Source organism: Myiozetetes cayanensis, unplaced genomic scaffold (genome assembly GCF_022539395.1).
Source record: "Myiozetetes cayanensis isolate MyiCay16 unplaced genomic scaffold, myiCay2020 scf14, whole genome shotgun sequence".
Taxonomy (NCBI): domain Eukaryota; kingdom Metazoa; phylum Chordata; class Aves; order Passeriformes; family Tyrannidae; genus Myiozetetes; species Myiozetetes cayanensis.
Window position 1 is genome coordinate 1,792,226 of NW_026087048.1, and position 22,868 is coordinate 1,815,093.

Here is a 22,868-nt window from a genome sequence, read left to right on the forward strand (position 1 = left end):
ACAGGTGTTTCCTTTCTCCAGGGGTCACTGCTTGCCTAAATCAGAGACAAAGCACTTGTGTTTCCTGTTTCCCTGTGAGCCACCTGTGAACTGTCTTTTCAGGTTGGAGCAATCCCTGCCAACGCAGCTGACGATGGACAGTGGTCTCAGGGACTCATTTCCGCTGTGAGTAACTGCTTCTCTCGAGCAAACCAGCACCTCCTCTGGGGCAGTGATGGGAACACCCAGTGACTGGGCTGGTTTCTGCTGTCCTGCAGGCCCGGATGGTGGCAGCTGCAACCAGCAACCTGTGCGAAGCAGCCAACGCCTCGGTGCAGGGCCACGCCAGCGAGGAGAAGCTCATCTCCTCTGCCAAGCAAGTGGCAGCTTCCACGGCACAGCTGCTGGTGGCTTGCAAGGTGAAGGCTGATCACGACTCCGAGGCCATGAGGAGGCTGCAGGTTTGTGTGCTGAGTTCTGGAAACCCAGAGCAGTGCTGTGTGAGTGCTGCAGGTTTGTGTGCTGATTCCTGGAAACCCAGAGCAGTGCTGTGTGAATGCTGCAGGTTTGTGTGCTGATTCCTGGGAACCCAGAGCAGTGCTGTGTGAATGCTGCAGGTTTGTGTGCTCATTCCTGGGAACCCAGAGAAGTGCTGTGTGAATGCTGCAGGTTTGTGTGCTGATTCCTGGAAACCCAGAGCAGTGCTGTGTGAGTGCTGCAGGTTTGTGTGCTCATTCCTGGGAACCCAGAGCAGTGCTGTGTGAGTGCTGCAGGTTTGTGTGCTCCTTCCTGGGAACCCAGAGCAGTGCTGTGTGAGTGCTGCAGGTTTGTGTGCTCATTCCTGGAAACCCAGAGCAGTGCTGTGTGAGTGCTGCAGGTTCAGTGCTGCAGGAGCAAACCCCTGATTTTAGGAATAGTGTCTTGAACTTTCAGATTTTGGTTCTGTTTCCCCTCCTTGCAGGATTCTGGGATGTTTTATTAATCCTGGATGAAGTGACTGTGCATTTGCTGTTATTCAGCAGTAGCTACAGCTCATTTCACTGCCTGCTTTATTCTTCACTTTAAAAGATGTTGACAGATGTAAATGGTGACTGGATTAAGTATCTGTCCAAGCAACTTAATTGTCTTATAAAATGTGTTTATACACTAGTTTTCAGTTTCTGTTCTTGCTCAGAAAAAAAAAAAAAGGCTGATCAGTGTTGTGTGTGATGTAACTTGTGTTTTCATCCACTGTTTTATGTCAAGCTGTAGGAGGAAAAAAAAATCTCATTTGTGACTTTTCCAACTTCTTAAATAAAAAATGGTGTTCCTTTCTGTACCATGGATTTTCCAAGATTTATTTGCTTTTTACTAGGAAAAACAAAACACGTCCTTCCAGTGCAGTCAAGCAGAGATGCTTTAATTGTGATGCTGAGATGAATCCATGCTGGTTGTGCATTTCCACTCTTACCAGATTTGCTCTGTCTTGCTCAAAGGCTGCAGGCAACGCTGTCAAACGTGCATCAGACAATCTTGTGAGGGCAGCCCAGAAAGCAGCTTTTGGCAAAGCAGAGGACGACGACGTCGTGGTCAAAACCAAGTTCGTGGGTGGCATCGCTCAGGTGGGTACAGAGACTGGAGCAGGGGGGAACCAGCCCAGGAGTGAGCAGTGTTACAGTGCCCATCTGCACTGCAGCTGCTCAGAGCTGCTCAGAAATGTGATAAATTACTTGATGCTCAGTGTGATGTGACCACTGACAACAGCAGTGATTTGCTGGGTGGTGTCTCCACTTCTCTGTGGAGCATTTGCTGTAACAGCAGCTACCACTGCCCAATGTATTTTACTTCTCTTTCTGATTAAGTAAATGGCTCTTTTCAGGCTTCTCTCTGGTACTTTAAGTGTTTTAATGGAACAGTGGTTTAGAGATGAAAACCAATGACTTTGCTTACTGTGAGCATAATAATTATTGGGAAATAATAAAAATATTTAAAAATAGATTTCAGGGCTTGGAGGTTGTGCCAGCTTCCTGGGGTGCACCATATGCTGCAGTTGCTGCTTGAAAGATACTGGACTTGTGTTATTTCTGCATATCTGTACTACTGTCACTTTTCCTTTGGCATTGTGAGAGGCAGGAAAATCCTGTGGATGCCCCCAGTGATGAGTGTTCAGTTTTACTGCCACTCAAACATTGTCATGGTGCTTATTCTGCATGTGCTAAACCTTCCCCCTGAGGAATGAGGGAGAGCACAGAGCCATAAAATCCAGCATGGATCCATGGGAAAACTGCGGTGGTAGATTCTCTTTCCCTTTTTTTTTTTCTAAGTCCTCTTTAAGAAACATTGGGAATACAAAACTGTTCTGGATGGCACAGTCCTGGGACCTGGAAAAACTTGAGCAGTTCCTGATGGTGATGATATTTGGTGCTTCTCGGGAGGATGCTCATGGGCTTCCTGTGGCTGCTCTCATGAAGGAATCTGATCTTACAAACAATATTCCTTGCTGTCATAATTCCTGCCTCTGTTTTGTAGATCATTGCAGCCCAGGAAGAAATGCTGAAGAAGGAGAGAGAGCTGGAAGAAGCAAGGAAAAAGCTGGCCCAGATCCGCCAACAGCAATACAAATTCCTGCCCACGGAGCTGAGGGAAGATGAGGGTTAACCTGCTGAGATTTTCTTCCTTTTTTGTTTTGTCTTTTTTTTTTTCTTGCCTTTTTTTTTTGTGTTTTTTTTTTTTTCTTTTAAAGAAATAAGCTAAAGGGGGGACAGCACACTGAGAACTGCTCTGCCAGCATACTGGCATGCCAAGCACTTAGCTGAACAACTGCCTGTCACAGCTTTGGATGAGCAGAGGGCAGTGACCACTTGTCCTTTCCCATCTGCTCAGCTGAGGTGCATCATGATCAAATAATGGTACAGTGTTAGGTTCATCATTCCTGTTCCTTCCTTGACTTATATCTCAGGAGAGAATGTCTCGCTTTTTACTAAAGATACGAAGTCAGTATTATTGTCACTCGCCTGATGCTTGAGGTGTTGATCGCTCCTGGACTCGGAGGACGTCCGTGCTGTTAGTGGGAAAACAGTCAAGAAATCTTTGCTGTGCTCAATCTCCCGTGAGCTGGGGGTGCTCCCCCAGCCCCCCCTGTGAAAAGAAGCCCAGGGTGCAGAAGGAGGTGTGGCTGAGTGGAGAACACGCTTGGAAGAAGATGCCTGTCCTGTCAGTGTTACACACCTGGCTCACCCCACAACTGGAGGAGTGGTCTCTGCACCTGTTTGCACTAGTAGTGTTACTCCTCACCTGATACCAACAAGCTTCTGCTTGGACAGTATTTAGGTTTACAAGATGTGGCAATAGCCATTCTGTAAAGAGCTCAGAAAACAAAGAAATGGAAACCTTGTCACTGCCTCAATAATAGCAGGTTCATGGAAGAAAATGCTGTTGTCAATTATATACCTCTGATGTGTGACTACTTTTGCAGTATTATACACACATACACGTGCTCTAACATGGGACTGAATGGTTTGCCTTTTGTTTTTTTAATTGCAATGCTCTGGTTCGTGCTGTGGTGTTTCTGTCAGAATGTATGCCAGTTAAAAAAGGGAAATGCCCAGTACAGCAGAAGACTATCACAACCCTTCTTATTCTTCGAATAATTTACATTTATAATGATTATGCTTTGAAACCTGTGGGAATTGTAGGAGAAAACAATAAGTGAATGACGAGTAGACTCTTCCTGTAATATATTTTTTAAGAATTTGGACTCTAGGGAGTTTGTTTTCATAGTTGCTATTGATGAAAATGTATCCACCAAGGCATTGCAGAGAAGGAACAGCAGCAATCTATCAGCAATCTTTGTCTTCAGCTGCAGAAAGGTACAGTATGCTCTCAACATCTCAGTTGTGACCTAAACAATAGCAATTTGGGTAGAGTAACCCATCTTACTCTGTCCAAGAGAGAACACCAATCACAGCAACTTCAACTAGAAAAGCTAAACTGTTTGCCTGACTACAGAAACACCACCACCAATTGCCAACACGTCTCCAGCTCCACCTGAGCCCTTCCAAACCACAATGGCAAGTCTGTTTGGCCCAAAGGATGTTGCCCCTCCAGCCCTTCTGAAGGCTGTGCTGTCCTTGAGATCCCTGCCAGGAGCGCTCAGCTGAGCCTGTTTGGCAGGGACACCCCTGCCTGGCTGTCACTGTTGCAGAAGACACTTGTCCTGTAGGCTCCAAGTAACCCTGTAGTGGTAGGTTTATCAGTTTAGGTAGTGCTAACTCCTCTTTTAAGTTACCTGCATGAGATAGAGTTATCAGGAATTTTGTCACGCTAGTGTTAAATATATAGCAAAAAACTGCTAGAGAATGAATACATATTCAAGTGTACAGAGTTTTTTACTGTTAGAGTCTCTTCTCTGATACTGATGTATTTCAGACTCAGTAGAGTTGCTGGAGAATCCACAATCATGAGAGGGGAACAAAAAATTGGCCTTTCCCCACTGGAATCCCTGGCAGTGCCAGCTGTGCTGTGACGTGTAGGTTGTGTGCACATCAAACCCTCAACTATCCATGTGCAATTCCCAGTCCTGTGATTTTTCCACTTCAGCACAATCAGTTGGGTTGGTTTTCATTCATCTCACTGTGAACAGCGTCACAGAATCTCAACTCCCACACCAAGGAAAAGGCTTCCTGGAAAGTTTCAGGCAGAAGGCTAAACTGGTGTTTATTGCTGTAAGACTTAAATAAAGACAGCTCTAGTGATGGGCATTTTCTGCTGCTGTTGGTGGATTCAGTTCTTTGCAGCTTCTTATGTCTTTCTCCTTTTTTCCCTGGATGGCCTCACATTCCCATCTCTTTTTTTGGAAAGGTCTGCCAGACAGATTTGTTACTGCTTCCCTTTCACCCTGTGTTTAACCTCTTCTCTGATCTCCTTGAAGCATGAAGGAAGATGATACTGCCTTGAATAAGACACCACTGTTTTATTGTAGCTGTGATACTGTTGTCATATCTTTTGGTCAGGATGGTGTTTGCCAGTTTGATACAAGCCAAAAACCTGGTGGAATGCAACTATGAATGGAGATACAGCTAGAAAACTGTCTCAGTATGTGGAAGGACAGAGCATGTTCCAATTGTGTTCCAGAGACAATTGTTTGGGAAGTCCATTTTAGCACAGTTCTTCTGAGACTTCCCTGTTTCTGATTTAATGCCCCCTCTTATCTGACAGAAAGTGTTTTCCCCTTGGCTGGGGCTCCAGGGAGGAACCACAGTCAGATGAATGGCTGAGCTGGACAACTGAAGTATTTTTGTACTCAGAATTTCGGGTCTTGGTTTGTGAACCATGAAGAGAATATGAGGTCACCTAAAGGCTTTCTATTTGGATTTTTTTTCTTGCTGTTATGATTTGCAGTGTCACTGAAGTCCACGTGTGAATGTCTGGGGAGTTTGGGACTGGTCCGTGCGTTCCTTTGGCGTGGGGGACTTGCAGCAGGAAGTGACAAGTTGGAGTGAGGGGTCGATGCTAATTAATCAGAAGGACAGATGTTTACTTTGTTCTGTTAACTTGTGAAATGGTAAATGAGCTCTGTTGTATCTCACCCTTCTTCATGTGGAATTCACTTTAAGAATTGTATGCAAATTAAAAACAAAATGCCTCAAAGCTGTTTGTGTACAAATAGTCCCGTGTCATTTCCATGGCTGTTCAGAAAATAGCTGGAACATTTTATCATTTCTCTAAACTTTTATACATCAGAAGCCTCAAAGTTAGAGAAGTTTTGAAGCAAAACGTGAATTCTAGACTCTCGTTCCATCTCTCCCTTTCCCTTGGATTTTCTGCCTCTTCATCACTTAATTCCTAATGAAGGAAGGAATATATAATCTAGAAACCTCCTCAACCTAAATGTGTTTAGATCATGAGTGCATTTTTGCTTTTCCTCAGTCCAAACTGATAAGATGTTCAGCCCAGCAGTATGGTACTTATCTTCCCTACATATTTTTAAACCTCTGGGGTTTTTTTTAATTTTTGTTTCATTTTTTCTTTGAGGGTCATGGTATAGGGTTGAGGGTTTTTTGGGGAGGTAATTGCCCATAATTGTCATGATTCCCAAAACCTGCTTTTCCATATTCACATTATTGACATCAAACATGTTGTGGTTGGCCATGTTGGTGGAACAGCACGTTCATGTGGCACAAAGTTTATGATGCCAAGTGCAGAAACTGTTTGGTCACTGAGTGACAGGTCAAACTGCTGCCATTTACTGAGCTGCAAATAAGTGCCATTTTGTCACTTAAAAACATTTTAAAAATTAAGCAAGCAGGGAAGAGACCTGTTTTTTCTCTAATTAATGCACTTTGTTACAGTGGAAGAGCCTTCTGCTCAAGGCAGTTGTGAAGTTGATGTGCTGGAGTTTCGGGGGCTTCAATGTCTTCCCTTCCTGTTCAAGTTTTAACCCCAAGAAAGTCAGAATTCCCAGGTGACTGAGGAAAATGTTCTATTTAAAGTTCTGCTGCTTGGACAAAAGAATAATTGCTTACTCTGTGCTATGTCAGTGGCTGTTCAATATCCCTAAAATAAAGTGCCTGTGAGCCTCAGGTACCTGGACAGAGAAACCAAACCCCAGCTACTCAAGGTGTTGGATACTCAGCGTTGTTGAGGTTTGTTGCGGTGGGGGCAAGTTTTGCTTTTCTATTTTTTGATTTCCTTTTCATTCAGCATTTTCCCACGTCAGATGTAACTGTGTGTGTAGGTTCTCCATCTGAAAACTCTGCCAGAAACCTTGCCAGTGATCAGCTGCATTAGGAGGACGTCGGGTGTTGCCACAGAAGGGGCAGTTTCTGCCATAACTGTATCCGTGTCCAGGTGGGACCCTGGGGTAAGCTGTGTGTTCCTCAGGTGCTTCACCACATGTGTTATTGTCTCTCTGATGTGGTAGGTTTGTTCCACTTACTCTCTTTGGCAGAAACAAGATTGCAGAAGCTCCTCTTTCAGTGATGCTTAGCTGAATAATTCACTGGGGGCTGTCGAGGCCCCAGGCATGTTTTAGGCTAAAATATTTTAAGATATCTGTGAAAAGAGGTATTTTAAGCTAATATTTAAAAAAGCATTTGGGGGGTTTGCTGTCTGTTCCTGTTTTCTGTGCAGCACCATTTTAATTTGTGTTAAAACATTCCAGGCCCTGCTTTAGAAACTGGGAAGTCAATGCTTTCTGCTTGCACAGTAGTGCCTGAAGAACTGGGGCCTGAACCCCACAGTGTTTGACATGCTTGGGTCCCTTTGGACTTCATCTTCCTGCACAAGTTTGTTTGCCTTTGCCCCTCTCTCTGTCTTTTGTTCTGAGCATTTACGAGAGCTGCATTCTGTCCTCCTGGAGGATCTTTTATCAGTGTTTACACCTCAGTTTTCCACCTGTGTAAGTCAGCTGTGTTGGGTGTGGCAGGAGAAGCACTAATATGTGGGGTTTATCACATATTGCACTGTGAGGGTGTCAGTAGAACCCTTCTGTTAGAGAATGATTGCCTGTACCATGCTCCATCTTCTCTCAGCGTGGTTCACAATCAGTGCTCCCTGGGGCTGGTTGTTATTTTGTGAGGTGCAACTGAAAAGGTTAATACAGAGGTTTCTTCCAGCACTGCAGCTGATGATCTTTGCGTTCAAATTGCGCTGTATATTCCAAGTTATTGATTAAGATATTTAATTGAGCATAAGTCACTGAACTGTTGGCCTGAGTAAGCCTTGGAAAGCGTGGCCAGCCTCTGGGTCAGTGGGTGTATTACAGATGTGTCTGTGCTGTATTGCACATTTCCCAGTTTGCTATTAAGTACATTCCATGTATGAAGGATATAATAATAATAAATATATATACATAAATATAATAATAATAAAAAATTTAATAAGTTTATCAGCCTTGCTTCCAAAACAGAAAAGGTATTTATGTGCCAGTTCACCAAATGCTGGAACTAATTACTTAAAGTATTTTTAAAAAACCCCAATCCTTTATACTCTGTCTGCAATAGTTACCTCAGCTTGGCCTAACTGGGGTTAACCCCTGCTTGAGAGATTTCCCAGGAGAGTGTTTCAGACATCACCAGTGCATGACCCAGGTGCTTCACTGCATCCCATTAGAACCACTTCCCCCATCATACCCATTCCACGATCACCAGGGTGGATTTCAAGCATTAACAAGAATAATCTGCTCTTGGAGACCATTTCTTACTTCTTAAAGCAGTACAGATGAGTCCCTCCTATTTTACAGATGGCAAAATTACGTTTCAGGAAGGGAGATGATTTGTTCAAACCTACAGGGTAGGTTGCCCTGAATGCAGTGGCCACTCCAGTTGCCGTGATCTCAGTGGAACTGGGCACACAAGTAGTATCCATGTCCAGGAAAGGGTTAATGTTTATATTCCTATCTAGTTCATAACTGGTCTACATTAATTTTTGCATTCATTTTTCTGGTCTCAGTTCCAGAGCAATCACTTGCATTCTTTATGGGTAACTGTATAGCACAGTGACCGTGGTTGGTGCCAAGAACAACCATCTTTCCCTGCCAAGGTTTTAGACAAACATCCTGTCTTCCAGAGTTGAATTTAATCTGCAAGAATCTCTGCTCAGTGCCTTGGCTCTGCCTTGCATTGTAACTGCTCCTGTTAAGGCACCAGCCTCATTTTCTTCCACTAAGTAGGGGCTTAGTGCAGCCTTTTGCTCTCACTGTTTCTGCAGAGGGACAGCTTTAATCCTTTGGACAGAAGCTCTGCAGCTGATTTAAATCAGCTTCCTGCTTCACCAAAGCTTCCTGGAAACCACGAGAGTCCTGGGGCCCTGGAGCCTCTGGGGTGACACTTTGAGCCACAGAACCTGTTTGAAGTTTATTCAGAGGTGCCTTTAGTGAGCTGCAGTTACAATTACTCTTTGCCTTCAGCTATACCAGCATGAGCCTCTTCTCTCTTCCAAATAATCATCTTCTGTTTGCACTTTTTAACGAGAGCTGAGTTGAAATGACACAGTGTATCTAAAATGCCAGTGCAGCTTCTGAAGGCCCAGTCTGATGATGGTGTTTTGACACATAATTGTTTTTTCAGGCTGAACTCTTGCTTTGTGAAATCAGCAGTGATTTCAGCTAAACGTTTGTGTGTGAGCATAACCTTGAGTGTGTTTCTCTTTGCCTTAGAAAAGTGAGAGTGAGTGAGAACTTCAGTAAGAACACATTGCTGCTTTTGCTGATGTCTCATATATACTGCTGATCTCTTCTGAGCTGGGACTTTGTGTTACTGGGGTTTCACATGTGAAAACTGTGGGGAAAAAATACTGAGTTCAAACAGATGACCTCAGAAAAACAGCCCCATCGGTCATTCCATTGTTTGCTTTGCATTCCAGTTGCAATACTCTATCATTTGGTGGTGATAATAAGGCTATTTAGGGTAATTCTCAAGCCAAACCACTTCTATGACATGCCTGTGATGCTTCCAGATCCTGTAGCTCAGCAGTTCAAGCCACAGAGAAAATTTTCTGCTTAGTTGGACTGTTCAGGAGTCATCCCAGATCCCTTCCAAATCACAGGAGTGGCTCTTTATTACATGACCAGATCACTCATATTTTGGGTTGTCCTTATTTGAAAACAGGCTAGATGCAAACATGTCTCTTCAAAGGGTGTCCTGTTTCTCTCCTAGAACTGGAAAAGCTAAATATGCAGAGTATCCTCTGGAATAAGTGCTTTGTAACACAGACCAGGCTGCCGGTGCACCCATCTCAGGAGAGGTCAGAGCCTGTTCAGATCCTCTGCCCTATCTTAAGGGTAACACCCATTAACCAAGAACTTTCCAATTAGTCCTTTTGAAAAAGGATTTGCTTTGCAGCAGAGTTTGTGCTGTTTGATCTCCATGTAGATTCATAATGAGTGGATTCATAATGTCAGTTGATGGAGATGAGTGAGTGTGGGCTGGAAATGGAAATGGGGCTGCCCGAACACCACAGCCCAGGCAAGCCCAAATCCTGTGCTGGAGACAAAAAATAATCACTGTGAGCAAGGGTAGGGGGACAAAACAGGAGGTAACAGCCACCCTTTTGTAGAATAATAGAAGATGTTGCTGCATCTCTACTGTGTTGGGAAACAGGATAAGGCTTGGAGGGTGGGGTTATTTGAATCTTCTTGTAACAAGTAAATGCTGTGTTACTTTCAAATTCATGCAATGGTTCAGCAAAACTCTAAAAATACAAAAACTGAGACAACAAGCAGACCATTTGAGGTTTGTTTCAGGTATTTACTGTAGTTGCTCCCTGCCAGCAAAAAATCACGGTGTTGAAAGGGTAAGTCAGACACTGCTGATGGTGAATTACAGAATGGTGTTTAAAATCAGGTGAACTCAAATGTTGGTTTGGTCCCTTTTGATCTTGCAGAGAAGTAGGTGGTGGCTTTTGAGACATCTGTGCATTTCTGAGAGTCCAAGCCACCTTAGAGTTCAAACAGAAATCCATGCAATAAGTGGGGCACGTTGAAAGCCATGACTTCATTTCTTAGAACTTTACCAGCTGGATAGCTCAGAGACAAACAGCTCATCCCTGCCTGTCCCTGTAATAACACAGACATCCAGAAAATGCCTGGCTTTTTTTTTTTGTTCACTCCTTGGGATCAAATTCATCTGATTTTGTTTCTTTCTGGACTAAGAACAGACTCTTCTTAATGCTGCAGCCCCGAGGAGAAATCCTGCGTCCCACTGCAGCTTTGTTTCACACACGTTCCCACACGTGGCCCCTGGGAAATCCTCCCGTGTTAGCAGTGTTTGTGCAGTCTCCTGTCCAGCCCCTTCCACCAGCAGTGAGTTCCTGCTGCTTCATTCAGATTTTCAAAGAGAAATGCATCTGCAGCTCCCAGGGAGCCCTGTGAAGGAGCCAGTCCCTGCAGGGCCAACCAGTTCTAGGCCCCCTTTTGAATGCTCTGCTGACTTTTTTTCCCCTGCAGAAACTTCTGTGATCAGAAATCCCGAGCTGTCAAAGCACAGCATTTCAAAGGGCACAAATTCTGAAATCAAAACGAAGGGAGAGTCTGTCCTGGGAGCCACAGGGAGAAGTGTTTTGTTTATCTGTTGGAGCAGATCCAGCTCCTCTGCCTAAAAAAGCAGCGAGAAGGTAAGTGCAGGTTTGGGAGCCAGGGTGCTACTTCAATTCACAACACTGCTGGCATAAGAAAAATTGATATGTATTGGGCCTGAATTAGATTAGGTAGGAAGGAAATTCTGGACTAGCCTTTAACAGTAGAAATCAATCTGCTTTTGACATGAAGAATGAGAAACAGGGCTTAAACTGTCACAGGAAGTGTTTGGCCTCAGGGCCTTTCTGTCTCTGTCCCTTCCTGGAATTGGTGGTGGGAACCCCGTGCTAAGGTTACAGGTTAATCAGGCTGAAGGGTTGAGAGTAAACAAAAGCCCAGAGTACTGCAGTCCATGCAGCCAGGCCAACCACCTGCAAGTGTGTTACTGCATCCAGGCAGCTCCTCTGCCGTGGCAAGTGCTACAGTAGAGAAGGTTTTCTGGTGCTTTCAGCTGTTCTACCAGTTTTAATTTACTCTCTAATGCTTTCCTGGAGATCCCTGAGTGGATTTTTTTTTTCTTGTTCAGACAATTGTAATTGATGAAAACAAAGGAGGATGGGAATCTCACAGGATTCCTCTGGGCAATCCTGGGTGTTTATAACCTGCCCTTCACCACTCAGGTTTATGCTGAAATCTTTACACTTCTCTCACAACCTGGCCAACTCTTCAGAGCTTTGTTCTTTTGTTCCTTCATTCGTGTTATTCACTGCCCCAAATCAAATACAGTCTTGGAGCTGGGGACTGAGTGGAAGGGAAGGGCGTTTGAGTGACAGAGAGAGTCTCTGCTGCCCCTGAATTGCTTTGATGCTTCTGCAGCCCCATTGCTTGCAGGGGGCACTTCCCAGCAGAGCCTGAACTGCTGTTGAAAATGCATTTCGAGCTCTCAACCAAAGCAGAGAATCAAAACAAGAGCAAACCCAGTGTGGACTCTGGCAGAGATCACCCTCTCTTCATATATAAAGGGAAGCATTAAGCCTGACCTCATAAAAGAGGGAACTTAAAGGACTGTTCTGCACTTTGAAATCCTACCCTCAGTGGCATGGAAACAAAACGCTGAGCGGGGAATTTCAGCAGCTCATTCCACGCCGTGCTCAGCCCGCTGCACTTCCTGAGCGTGAATCGGCTCTTGCATCATCCCAGGAAAATGAAGGTTATTGGGTCACTGCCTGCCCTTATAATCTGCTCCATAAGGAACTCCTCAGGGGTATAGAGCAGTGCCCAGAATAACATTTAATAAGATCTGGAAAATGATGCCTGCTGCAGGCAGAGCCCTTAGAGAGGTTTGCAGGAGGCCTGCTGTTTGGAGGAGTTAGCACAGCCCTCTGGAACCATCCCCTCAAACAGCTGCTGCCAGGAGCCACCGAGGGGAAGAGCTAAATGGAGAAGAGTCAGGATCAGGATTTTTTTGCTCCTATTTACCTCCAGAATGTGTAGGGCAAACTCCCCCTGGAGTGCAGATACAGCTGCAGCTTCATGCAAAACAGGACTGCAAATGCAGTGCTGTGTATCCTCTGCATATGCTGGGTGTAACTGCTTTCTTTTAAGGGACAGAACAGTACCTGGACTGTGTATCAGGCCATAAAGGACAATTCCATGGCTTTGTTGTTGAATTGGATTTGCCCAGGGATCCTGGGATTTAGAGAAACCTCCCAGCTATTGGACAAATGCCACAGCAGACAAGAGTCAACTTGGTGACAGCAGGAAGTGCTGTCCCTGTAGGAACTCAAACACATCGTGCCCTGCAATCGTAGCCTCTCTCTCCACTTGCCCTGGTGATGATTTGACTGAGAGCTTGGAGCTTTCCCCAAGCTGGTGCCCACAGTTCCTGTGTCCCTGGGGTGAGGGACCCCCTTCTGCTGCCTTGGCACTGCAGTCTGAGTGGAGAGCGTGTCCTGCTCACCTTCCTCTGTTCACTCTCTCTTTGCCCCCAGAGAGAGGTGAGTTGATGAGGAAGGGATTGTTTCAGCAAGTGATTTGGGGTGAAGTGTCACTTTTTCCATCTGTTCCTTGCCTCTGGACTGAACATAAGAGAAAAGCTCTACCGATCCTAACTGGTGTTCCTGGTAAGCAGCTGCCTGGGATCACCTAACTTGGATCTGTTTGAGAGTAGCTGAGAGATTGAAGAAGGAAGGAAAACTTCATCATCCTGCCATGGACTGTCTGGAGGGTTTTTGCCCCAGCTGCTGCTCATTGCCACAGGTTTTCCTCAGGGCAAGTGTGGAACTGCAGAAACACCAGTGACCACAATCCCACCCAGCATTCCTGTACTGCAGGGAGGGGGAAATGTCTGTAAACAGACAGAGTGCTCAGAGCTTGAGATTATTAGTGGAGTAATCTCTAGTTAGCAAGTCCATTTTTGTAATGGGTACCATGTGGGAACAAAAGGCACAGGGGAACTGAGGCTTTGGAAAGTGGAGCTTAATGCTAAATTATATCTTTTGTATTGTTTTTTAAAAAATAATGTAAGCAGTGCCTAACTGTGATTAGATGAAATCTAAAACATCTGCAAGAGCTCCTAAATAAACCATGGAAAGTGGGAAGAATTCAACCAATGTTGGGAAACAAAAGAACAAAGAGCTGGGTAGAATTTATGTGTCTGCTTTAACATGCCAAGCTTTCCCCCCTACTTGTTGTCTCTACTGCTAAGCACAAACTCTACTTTAAGTATTTCACCCTGCAAAACTTCCATTAATGACCCACAACCTTCCAGCCTCAGAGCTGAATTTCTTCTGCCATTGAGTTTTATGACTCCTGGCAATCTTCTCTTAGTGAACAGAGATAATGGCATTAATTTTTCCCACTAGAGAGAGGTATTTTATGGTTAACTTGGGCAAGGAGTTAATTTGGCATCACTTCTAAACTGTTTTAAACTAAAAAACTGGGAAATGGTTTGTACAGTTGGGATTTTTTTGTTTTTGTTTTAGGTTAGAGAAGCATCCTTCTTCTAAAGGAAATAGGATTTGGGAGGAAAACCACTTGTTTTGGCACAAAACACTGAACCGCATTGCAGGAATGATCAACAAAATATTTTCCCTGCATTTAGTTCTCAGATTGTTGTAGACAGCTCTATTTGACCTGTTTAACAAATCAAATCTAATCAGAATAGTATTGCACAGAGGGCTGAGACCTGGCAAGTGAAGCCATAGAAAGGTCCTTCCCTTTTCTCCTCCCCAAAATTCAAACAGAACTGTTACAGTTTTTCTCATTCTTGCTACGTTTGGCTCAGAACCAACTTCTCTGAGCAGGAAAAGGGAATAAAATGGGAGAAATTCCCCAGTTGTGGTAGCTGCAGGATTAGGTGTTAAGGAGAAGGGAAGGATTTCCTCAGAAATGTTGTATTTTTTCATGTAACTGCTTCCAGTGTCCACTCTCTCATCTAGGACTGATCTGAGCACCTCTGTGCTCTGTTTCTGTGAGAGATCCCATCCAGTTCTGGTGTGTGCAGATGGACACTTGCTGCTCCTCGGGCACGTGTATCTGCAAAGGCATTTTGGGATCAGCCTTTTGGAATGCTGAGGCAGGACCATATTTGGCCACTTCTCTTCCTGGTCTCTGCCTGGTTGTAGAGAAGGCTTTTGCATCCTGGTAGCGCTGCCAGCCTGCTGCTAAATGTGCTCTGCTTTCCATCTGCAGCCTTGTCAATCAGCTTGAAAGAGGTGCTGACCATTTTGAAAAGGAAACAGAAAATCAGACTTTTCAGAACAGCTGAAGTCGGTCTCCGTGCCCTTCCCTCACACCCAGCTCATAGGTTTGTCCTCTCCGTTTTCAGCCTTGTAGTTGATTGTATCAGATTTGATTCCATACATAACATTTCCAGGGGCTGCTCTAAATGACTGTAGTGCCTCATAATCTGAGTTATCTGAGCCCTGAGATACTTTGCAGTTGGTGCAGCTGAACTTGTCTGAAGCGTTGTAGATTTTTACCATCGTTGATTTGAGGGTTTAAACTTCCTTCTCCAGTGAATTTGGTGTGTAAAGAGGGAGTCATTGAAGAAAAGCATCTTGTCATGCAGGAAGGCCTGGAGCAGCAGTACAGCATGTTGGATGGTTCTGAGGAAATGTTTTTAGCAACTCACTGGGATCACCACATCCCTGAGAAAATTAGGGTGTATGGATGGCAAACAGCATCATATTGTGAGCCTAAAAGGCTCAATAAAGAAAGGAGAAAATTCAGAATTTGACCACAGCAGTATTGAAGCTTTTCATGCTGAAAAGAGTAAGTGATAGAGAAAGGGCAGAGAAAAGTAAGTAGCAAGGGTATATAAATCTTTTCATCTGCCCCTAAAATCTAATGGAAAACCAAGGTGGAAAGCCAAAAATCCTCAGAGACCAAGTAATTTCCTTCAGTAATTTTATGAGATGTCTCTTTTTAAAGGTCATGTTCAGCTTTAGAAATAAGTGCCTCTTTGCCAATATTCCCCCCAGCCACATTGCCTGTCTGCTATTTACTGATTGCTGTAGTTCTCAAGGGTCCCAGCTGGCTTTTGGAAGTGGACACAAGTACAGGATTTCCCTGGAAGAATGGGAGAGACTTGGACTGTGAAGTTGTGTCTCAGTTTACTTGCTTCAGGGTGCAGTGGTGGGAAAGGAGTCCCTGTGTGTGACTGTGCCCCATTAGGATGCAAACCCTCCTCGGTGCTCTGGCACTGCCCACCTCAGCCAGGCTGGTGTGTGCTCAGTGCCCAACCTCAGCCAGCAGCCCATTCCATGTTTCACAGGGAGGACAAAGGAATGCTTGGGTGATCTCACCAGGAGCTGAACAGGATCCAACATGCTCAGCACACCTGAAACATGGTCAAGCCCACCTGAGCCCTTCCTTCTTGTGGGGTGGGTTCTGTGCTGTCACCTGTGATTCACGAGGCAGGAGAGCAGCAATGTAACGTTGCTCACATCTGCTCTGCTGATCTTCTGCAAAATGAGTTCCTTTGGGTGAGTACTACAGAGTGCCACTGGTGCTTCAGTGTTACACCTGAAGAGTTTTGACCCTCAGGAGGACCATGAAGTTGGAAAGGGTAATGAGTGTCCTTGCCTTTCTACGCCAGAGCAGTTCTGAAAGCCTCCTTCTAGGAGCAGATGATACTCTGACTCCTGAGTGCCAGATTCTGCACCCTCAGAGACCAGAGAAAAATATGCACAGGGCTACAAAAGCACTGAAGGGTTGAGGTTTAGCATTTGGTTGGTTTGGTTTCCTTCAAACTCAACAAAAACTACAGTGGTCTCTCCAGGCATAGGGAAAGGCTGAGTGTAGGCCCAGGAATTGTTATTCCACCACAGAAGAGGTGATGCACATTATCCTGTCATCTCCTGGCAATGTTCAGTTTTGTGGCCATCTGTGTGTTTTATCCTGCCACTCCAGTGAGGCAGACACTTGCAAGATTGCCCCATTATTTAGCTAAATGGGTAGATCTGAAACCAGGTTAGGCTTCTTTACATGGAAATGGCAGCAGAGCTGGGAAATTTGCAGTACCATGGTGTACCACAGGTCCTCCATTCCAGACACTTCCCAGGCTGCAGGTGGAGCTGGTGAGAGCTGTGAGCAGCCTGGCCTGGCCCTGCCCAGTCTGGCACAGATGCTCCAGGATGTGGGCTCCTGCTCCCTGCAGCTCTGCCAAGAGACTGTGCCGTGCCTACAGGCTTTGGAGGGGGCAGGAGAGAAGCAGAGTGTGGGACCTGGCTGTTCCTCTGCAAGGAAAAAGGGTGGTGCCTCTGACTGAGGGAGATGCTGTGCCTTGGCCTGGGGGTGTCATAGGGTAGCACTTCTGCAACTACAATGATAGTTCCAATGAGTCTTGATAACATTCTGAGAGAATTCCCAGTCCTTGCCTTGAAGCATGTGTAAAGCTCATGGTGTTAGGGTTCTTTAACCTTTTCCTCTTTCATAACTAAAGATGTAATGAGTTTCTTGGTAAGAAGCTGGGTGTAGTTCTTTGTGTTCTGGTGAAATTCCAAACTGAAACATTGCAGTGTTCATTCTCCCCACACTTGCTCCCCTCAGCCCCAGTGGTGTGACACTGCTGCCCTACCTGGAGCTCTTCCAGTGGCAGCAGGGCAGAAGTGCCACGCTGAACACATCATTTCCAATGTGCAAAGTGCCTTAGAATCAAAGGCACTGAAAAAGCATCATCTTATTTTTAATTAATAAATATCCTGCGGCTTGACCCAAGATTTTCATCCCCAGGGCTTTCAGAGCCTGCCATGGCAGTGAGAGGAGCTGCATTCTTTGTAGGTTTCCCAAGGAGACCTGCTTTTCTCTGCTAACATCCCAGCCCCATAAACAAACGGATCAGAGCTGTAAACCCTCCCATAGAATTCCCTTCATTCCTTCCCTGCATTCCCTGTCAGCAGGGGCTCTCCTTGCCTGCTGCAGTGCTAAAGGCAAACCCCCAGTGCCACTGGAGCTGGTGTCTCCCCCAGGAGGGGATTTAGCCAGTCCCACAGCTCACCCTCCCACAGGCTGCCTGTGTGACCTCAGTCATGTCTTTCAGCCTCGGCCCCATCTGCAAAATCGGATAATTGCACGTGAACCTCACAGAGATATTTGGCAAGATTAGGTGCACTGCAGGCTGAGAGGTGCTTTGATCTGGCATTACTCTAGTTCCTAGAGAGCTTTGCAGGGATGTGAATGTGCATCCAACTCGGAATGACACCAGCCAGTTTTCCTGCAGAAGAGGAATTCCAGTGGACCGTTGCTGGACAGTTCACTTACCTTTTGGTTTAATGTTTGTCTACATTTTCTGAAGGAGTCAAAGCAACCTCTAATTTGTATTAATGTTTTTATCACTACAGATAATTGCAGGATTAAACAAGGACATCCCAACCCAGTGCCATCTTATCTAGGCAGCTATCCTGGAAGCGTTTCCACAGCACACTAGATGTCTACCAGGTCAGTGCTGCATTAGCATAACTCAGGAGTGTCCCTATTCCTACTTGCCAAGATTTAAAAACTTAGCCTGAAGGCAGCAGTACCAAACTGAAGCTTGCTCCTTACCAGATAGTGCCATTAAGCATATCTTTGTAGAGGGAAGACACAACAGTGGGAGGACGGCGATAAAAATAATGCCACGTTATCCAAACTAATCCCTTGTCAAATTCCCTGGATCCTTTAGGCAGTGTGTGTGCAGTTCAGTGTTAATTGGTATGGGAATGTGCTGGGTGAGTTACAGCAGTTGTTGCTGTTGGAGATACACTTATCACACACAGCTCAGGAACACACTTTGTCTGGCACTCACTGGTGTCAAGTGCTTCAGTGTGCTCTCCCTAATCTCCAGCTTGGAAATGTTTCCCTCTGGTGAGACACGTGTGTTTCTGCCAGGCCTAGGGAGTGTAAGTAGCCCAGTACCAGCATGCAACAATCCATGTCATCTCCTGGGTCCCTGTGTTTTGATTTTCAGATGATATGTTCTGGACTGCAAGGGTAGCAATCTGAAGCAAGGAGAATTCCCTGCCCCTGCAAGCGTGGATGGTTTGGGAACATCAAGTAAGTTACTAATGTCTAGTTTTGAATGCAAACAGTCAGTGGTTTTTCTTCCTTTCCCTGTCTCCTCACACCAGTACTTGTCATCTGGTGGAGCACAGGAGTGCAAATGTGCCAAAATGGAATAATGGCCATTTTGGTGACAGATTTTTGGTGAGACATTCAACCAGTGTAAACTGAAATGGCATCATTAGAATCACCTTAACACAGGTCATGCTGGTTTATGCAACCCTGGAGATCTGCCCCACTGGGTCAATCCCCTAGAACCTGTTCTTGAAAGGCAAAAGGAAAATGCAACCCAGATTTTGGAAAACCCAAAGATGAGCTCTGCTCAAGCCCCCATGCCATTCCTGTGGTTCAGAGGGAAGGTGCAGGGCCACTGGCCAAATGTGGTAAATTCCTGCTTTGACAGGCAGAAGCAGTTTCAACAGCAGCCATGCAAACTTGTGGTACAACACAACATTCACACCTGGGGCCCTCGTGCACTGGTCAATGCCTCCAGAAATGCACTGACAACTTGAGAGTTGCCTCCCAAGCAGCTGGTTTGCCCTGACACTGTGTAATAACACTTATCACCATCTTCCTCCAGTTTCCCTGCTCCTCCCCATTTTCCAGGTTGGGACCCTTTCTTTGTGGTTAGCAACAGCTTTGACACTGCAATTACAATTAAATATTATAGCCAGCAGTGCTGCATTTCCAGCAGTTGGGTCAGACAGGAGAGACACTGTTTCAAATACCTGGCTGATTCCAGTAGTGCAGGGACTGAGTTTCCAGTGTCAGGGGTCAGTGGCTGGTCCTGGGTAAGTAGGGATGAGTGATCTCAGGAACAGGCCTGTAAATATAAACCATGAGCTCAGCAGGGTTATCTTGCAAGAAATGTCAAACAGCAAAACCATCTTTTTCCTTGTCTGTGTCTGTGGGCCAGACAGAGTTTGGGGCTATGTAATCATCCAGCATGCATCACCCTCCCCTGCTGTACAATTTCCTGTGAAATTTGGCTTCTATCATGTGTGGGAATCCAATATCCTAAACTCCACTGGAACTGATGTGAGCAAAGGCAGGAGGCACCTTCTTAGTAGGTTTAATTCCTATAACCAGTAAGCACAAGGTTGGTGAAATCCCATGACCAATGTGGAAAGTTAAATGTATGTTAAAAACTCCTCTTCAGCTCTACTAGCAATGCAGCCAGGGCTTGCATTCTAAATATCAGGGCCTGTTTATCTTAAAACCGTAATTTGGAGAGCTAATTCTTCCAGAAGCAAGAGCATCTTGGAATTCCATAAACCATGTAATCTTCTTTTGGTAGCCCAAACAGCATACACCCATGGGTTGGCTTTCATCAATACCTCCTCCACAGCTCCCGTTCCAGCTGTGTTCTTGTCTCAGCAGTGGGAAGCCAGCAGTGACAGTCAGCACCACAGTTTTGTGGGTGCAAGCAGTGCACAGTGGGATAACGTGTTTTGCCATCACAAGGCACGTGTGTAAGGCTGCTGCCAGGTGAGCTGCCAAGGCAGCTTTAAAATAGCTCCAGACCAGTGGATTTTGGTTAAAGCTCCATTCTCTGGCTCATTCCAGGGGCCAGGAAGAAGCACTCCAAGATTTACATCAGCTTTCTGTCTGCCAGATCCTGCTTACTGTTGCCACTTGCCATTTGGACAGGCAGCCCTCAGTCCTCTTTTGTGGCTGGTGGTAGCCACCAAATGAATACCTGGGGAGCTGGGATGGAAGCATTTGGAAAAAAGAGCTACTCAGACTGCCTCAAAATTCTCTGCCTGAGCTGGTAGACTCTGTCAGCTGAAGGTTTTGTCAATGTTTTGTTGACAAACACATCATTGAATTTAAAACACAGCCTCTGTTTATCTGCATCTGAAGTAAAATGGTGATAAGAGGGAGGAGAAGCATTTGGCAAATGGAACAAAAATCCATTAATTCCTAGGGACTATGGACAGCAGGACTAATCTGTTCTTTGTTGCATAACTTTGGCCAAAAGGTAATTGAATCAGTTATTTTTGTTCACCTTTTTTATTTTTTTTAATTATTCCAAGGAACTACTGCAATAATAAACAGGGTTTATGGTGTTCTGACATACACCAACCATCCTGGAATGTGAATTTTACCTGAGTACTTGGCATTAGGATGCAGTTTTGAGATTGATCTTTTCTAAATTTCCAGGTAAGTCCTGGGCATCAGAATTTATTTTTCCTGTCCTTGGCACAGGCAAGCTATTTACTGTGGTGGATCAGAAATGTCCATGTACATGCACTGCCTCTTGGACAGAGGCAGAGCAATGATATTCAGAGGTAATATTGTCATTTTACAGTTGATTCCCTTAGGACAGCCTGCCCATGATGAAAAAACTGTCCTGGTGAGATACTTACACACAGATTTATGGTTTTTTGGTGGGAGTTAACTGAGGTTGTGATTCCAAAGGCAGGCCCACAAACACTGTGTGTAATTAAACTTTGGCAAGGGCAGATTATACGACTTTGGCACAGAGAAGCTTGCATCTATAAAAGGCAAGATCTGCCCTTTGTTTATTCCCTACTAAATCAGTGAAGTATGTCATGGTCTTTTAGCATCAACTTTGCATATTTTATCTTCTCTTCTAGTTTAAAGGCCAGTGGAAAATAGAGACTGGCCAAGTTCACAAATGACTTAGAGACTGTTTGTAAAAAATACTGGGAAGCAGAGAGTTTCTCAGCTCTCCAGACAATGGGCAGCACAGTGTGTTTATGGTGTGGTATTAGATTTATTGGGTTGATATCTAGCTAGCACAAGTCAGGGCCCTTTTACTGAAAACTACCAATATCAGCAAACAGGATTTCTGAAATATTAAACAGTATTTTTATAGTCAAGTAAGTTTACCAGCTACTGTCTCATGTTCTTTAAAATATGAGTTGCAGCAAGCCCAGGATTAAAGAGCTGGAGCTTTTGAACATATCAGGATTCACAAGCAGAAAGGTGAGGAAACCTGAATTCAAATAACATAGTTGGCAGAGAAATGTGTGTTCTGTTTGCTTCTGTGCACTCCAGCTTGACATGACCAGCAGATTGTGTAGATGTCCACCTTTCTGTGTTTGAGCTGGGTAGTTCAATATCATGTTTCTTCAGTCTCCCATTAAGTGAGTGCAAAAGTGAATGTCAGGATTAAACCCGGTCACAGGAATACCCCATAAACCTTCAGAAGGAATAAAAATATTTCCATATTAAGAGGCATGTTAAAAATCAAGCTCACAAAATGGGATGTTGGAAATGGATGAGGTAATATTTGTCATTAGTGACAATAAACAAGAGAGCTCTCACTGTCCTTTAAAAGGCAAGTTAACACTGGATAAGGAAATGTGGGAAGGTCTGAGAGTCAATTTATATAAGGGGTTAATGACAAAAGACTACAGTCTTGCTTTCCCTGAAGTTTTCCCCAACAGCAGGTTTTGAGGACAGCTGTTTCATTTCAGATGCAATCTAAATTGCTTTGTTATTTACATTTTTTCACTCAGACTTCTATGGAGAAATACCTTCCAAAAACTCATTTTGGACAGGAAGAGACAGAGAGTGGTCAAAATGAAAACTGCTATCACCGGTATTTTGCTAGTTTTGACTTGCCCTGTCATCGTCCAGGCTGAGATCTGAGACCCTCCCGGCACGAGAAGGCCAACGTGAGGCAGTGCTCACTCCCCCTTCCTTATTCAGCATGAGAACAGCAGCCACAAGTTGGGCCTGGTGAGAAATCCCAAGTATGGCCATGAAATCCTATCTGCCAGGGCTGGCTGCAGCTCTGAGCTCACTCTGATGCTTTTGCCTCTCTTCAGGAGCTGCCTGCCAAGCCCTGTGGCTCGCTCTGGTATCCTCCAGGCTGTGAGGCTCTTGGCTGTGTCCTCAAGGCTGAGTTCTATCAAAGGCTTCTCTCCCCTCTGTGCATGTTTGCTCTGAGGAGCGTGTGTGTTGCCATTTGTGGCAGCTGTTTCACTTGGGTTAAAGTAAACTCTGAGTTATGAGTGCAGCCAGCAGCAGCTTTAACACGGGCAGCCACCCTTTCAGCATTCACACAGGGGAGAAGCCACAGGTGGAACAAACTGTGGCTGTTTGTAAACTCTTTTTCCAGCAGAGCAATTGTTCTGAGCGATCTCCAGGAATGCTCTGACTCCTGCACATGCCTGTGTCAATGAGAAAAACGTGCATCTTCAGCATCCTGGACAAGTGTGGAGTCCTGGACAGCCTGGGCCTAATTCTGAAGTCCCCACCGTAAGTCACCCTGGCACGAAATGGCTCATGAGAACCAAGACTTTGGCCCTGTCATTAAGGCATTTCAACTGCAGCTACCTCTCATCAGAAGGGGAGTGAAGTAAAAACAAGGGCAAAGCTC

At 45.1% G+C, this 22,868-nt stretch overlaps 1 protein-coding gene across 1 annotated transcript in view; it reads left to right on the forward strand.

The window, feature by feature from the left end:
• TLN2 (talin 2) overlaps window positions 1-5,607 on the forward strand; it is a 128,221-nt gene extending 122,614 nt beyond the window's left edge. Inside the window, exons 56-59 of the mRNA XM_050309141.1 lie at window positions 103-165; window positions 258-440; window positions 1,455-1,580; window positions 2,488-5,607. Coding sequence (XP_050165098.1) covers window positions 103-165; window positions 258-440; window positions 1,455-1,580; window positions 2,488-2,616 — 501 coding nt within the window. The 3' untranslated portion in view covers window positions 2,617-5,607. The remainder of the gene's footprint in view (window positions 1-102; window positions 166-257; window positions 441-1,454; window positions 1,581-2,487) is intronic.
• Window positions 5,608-22,868: the final 17,261 nt, after the last annotated feature.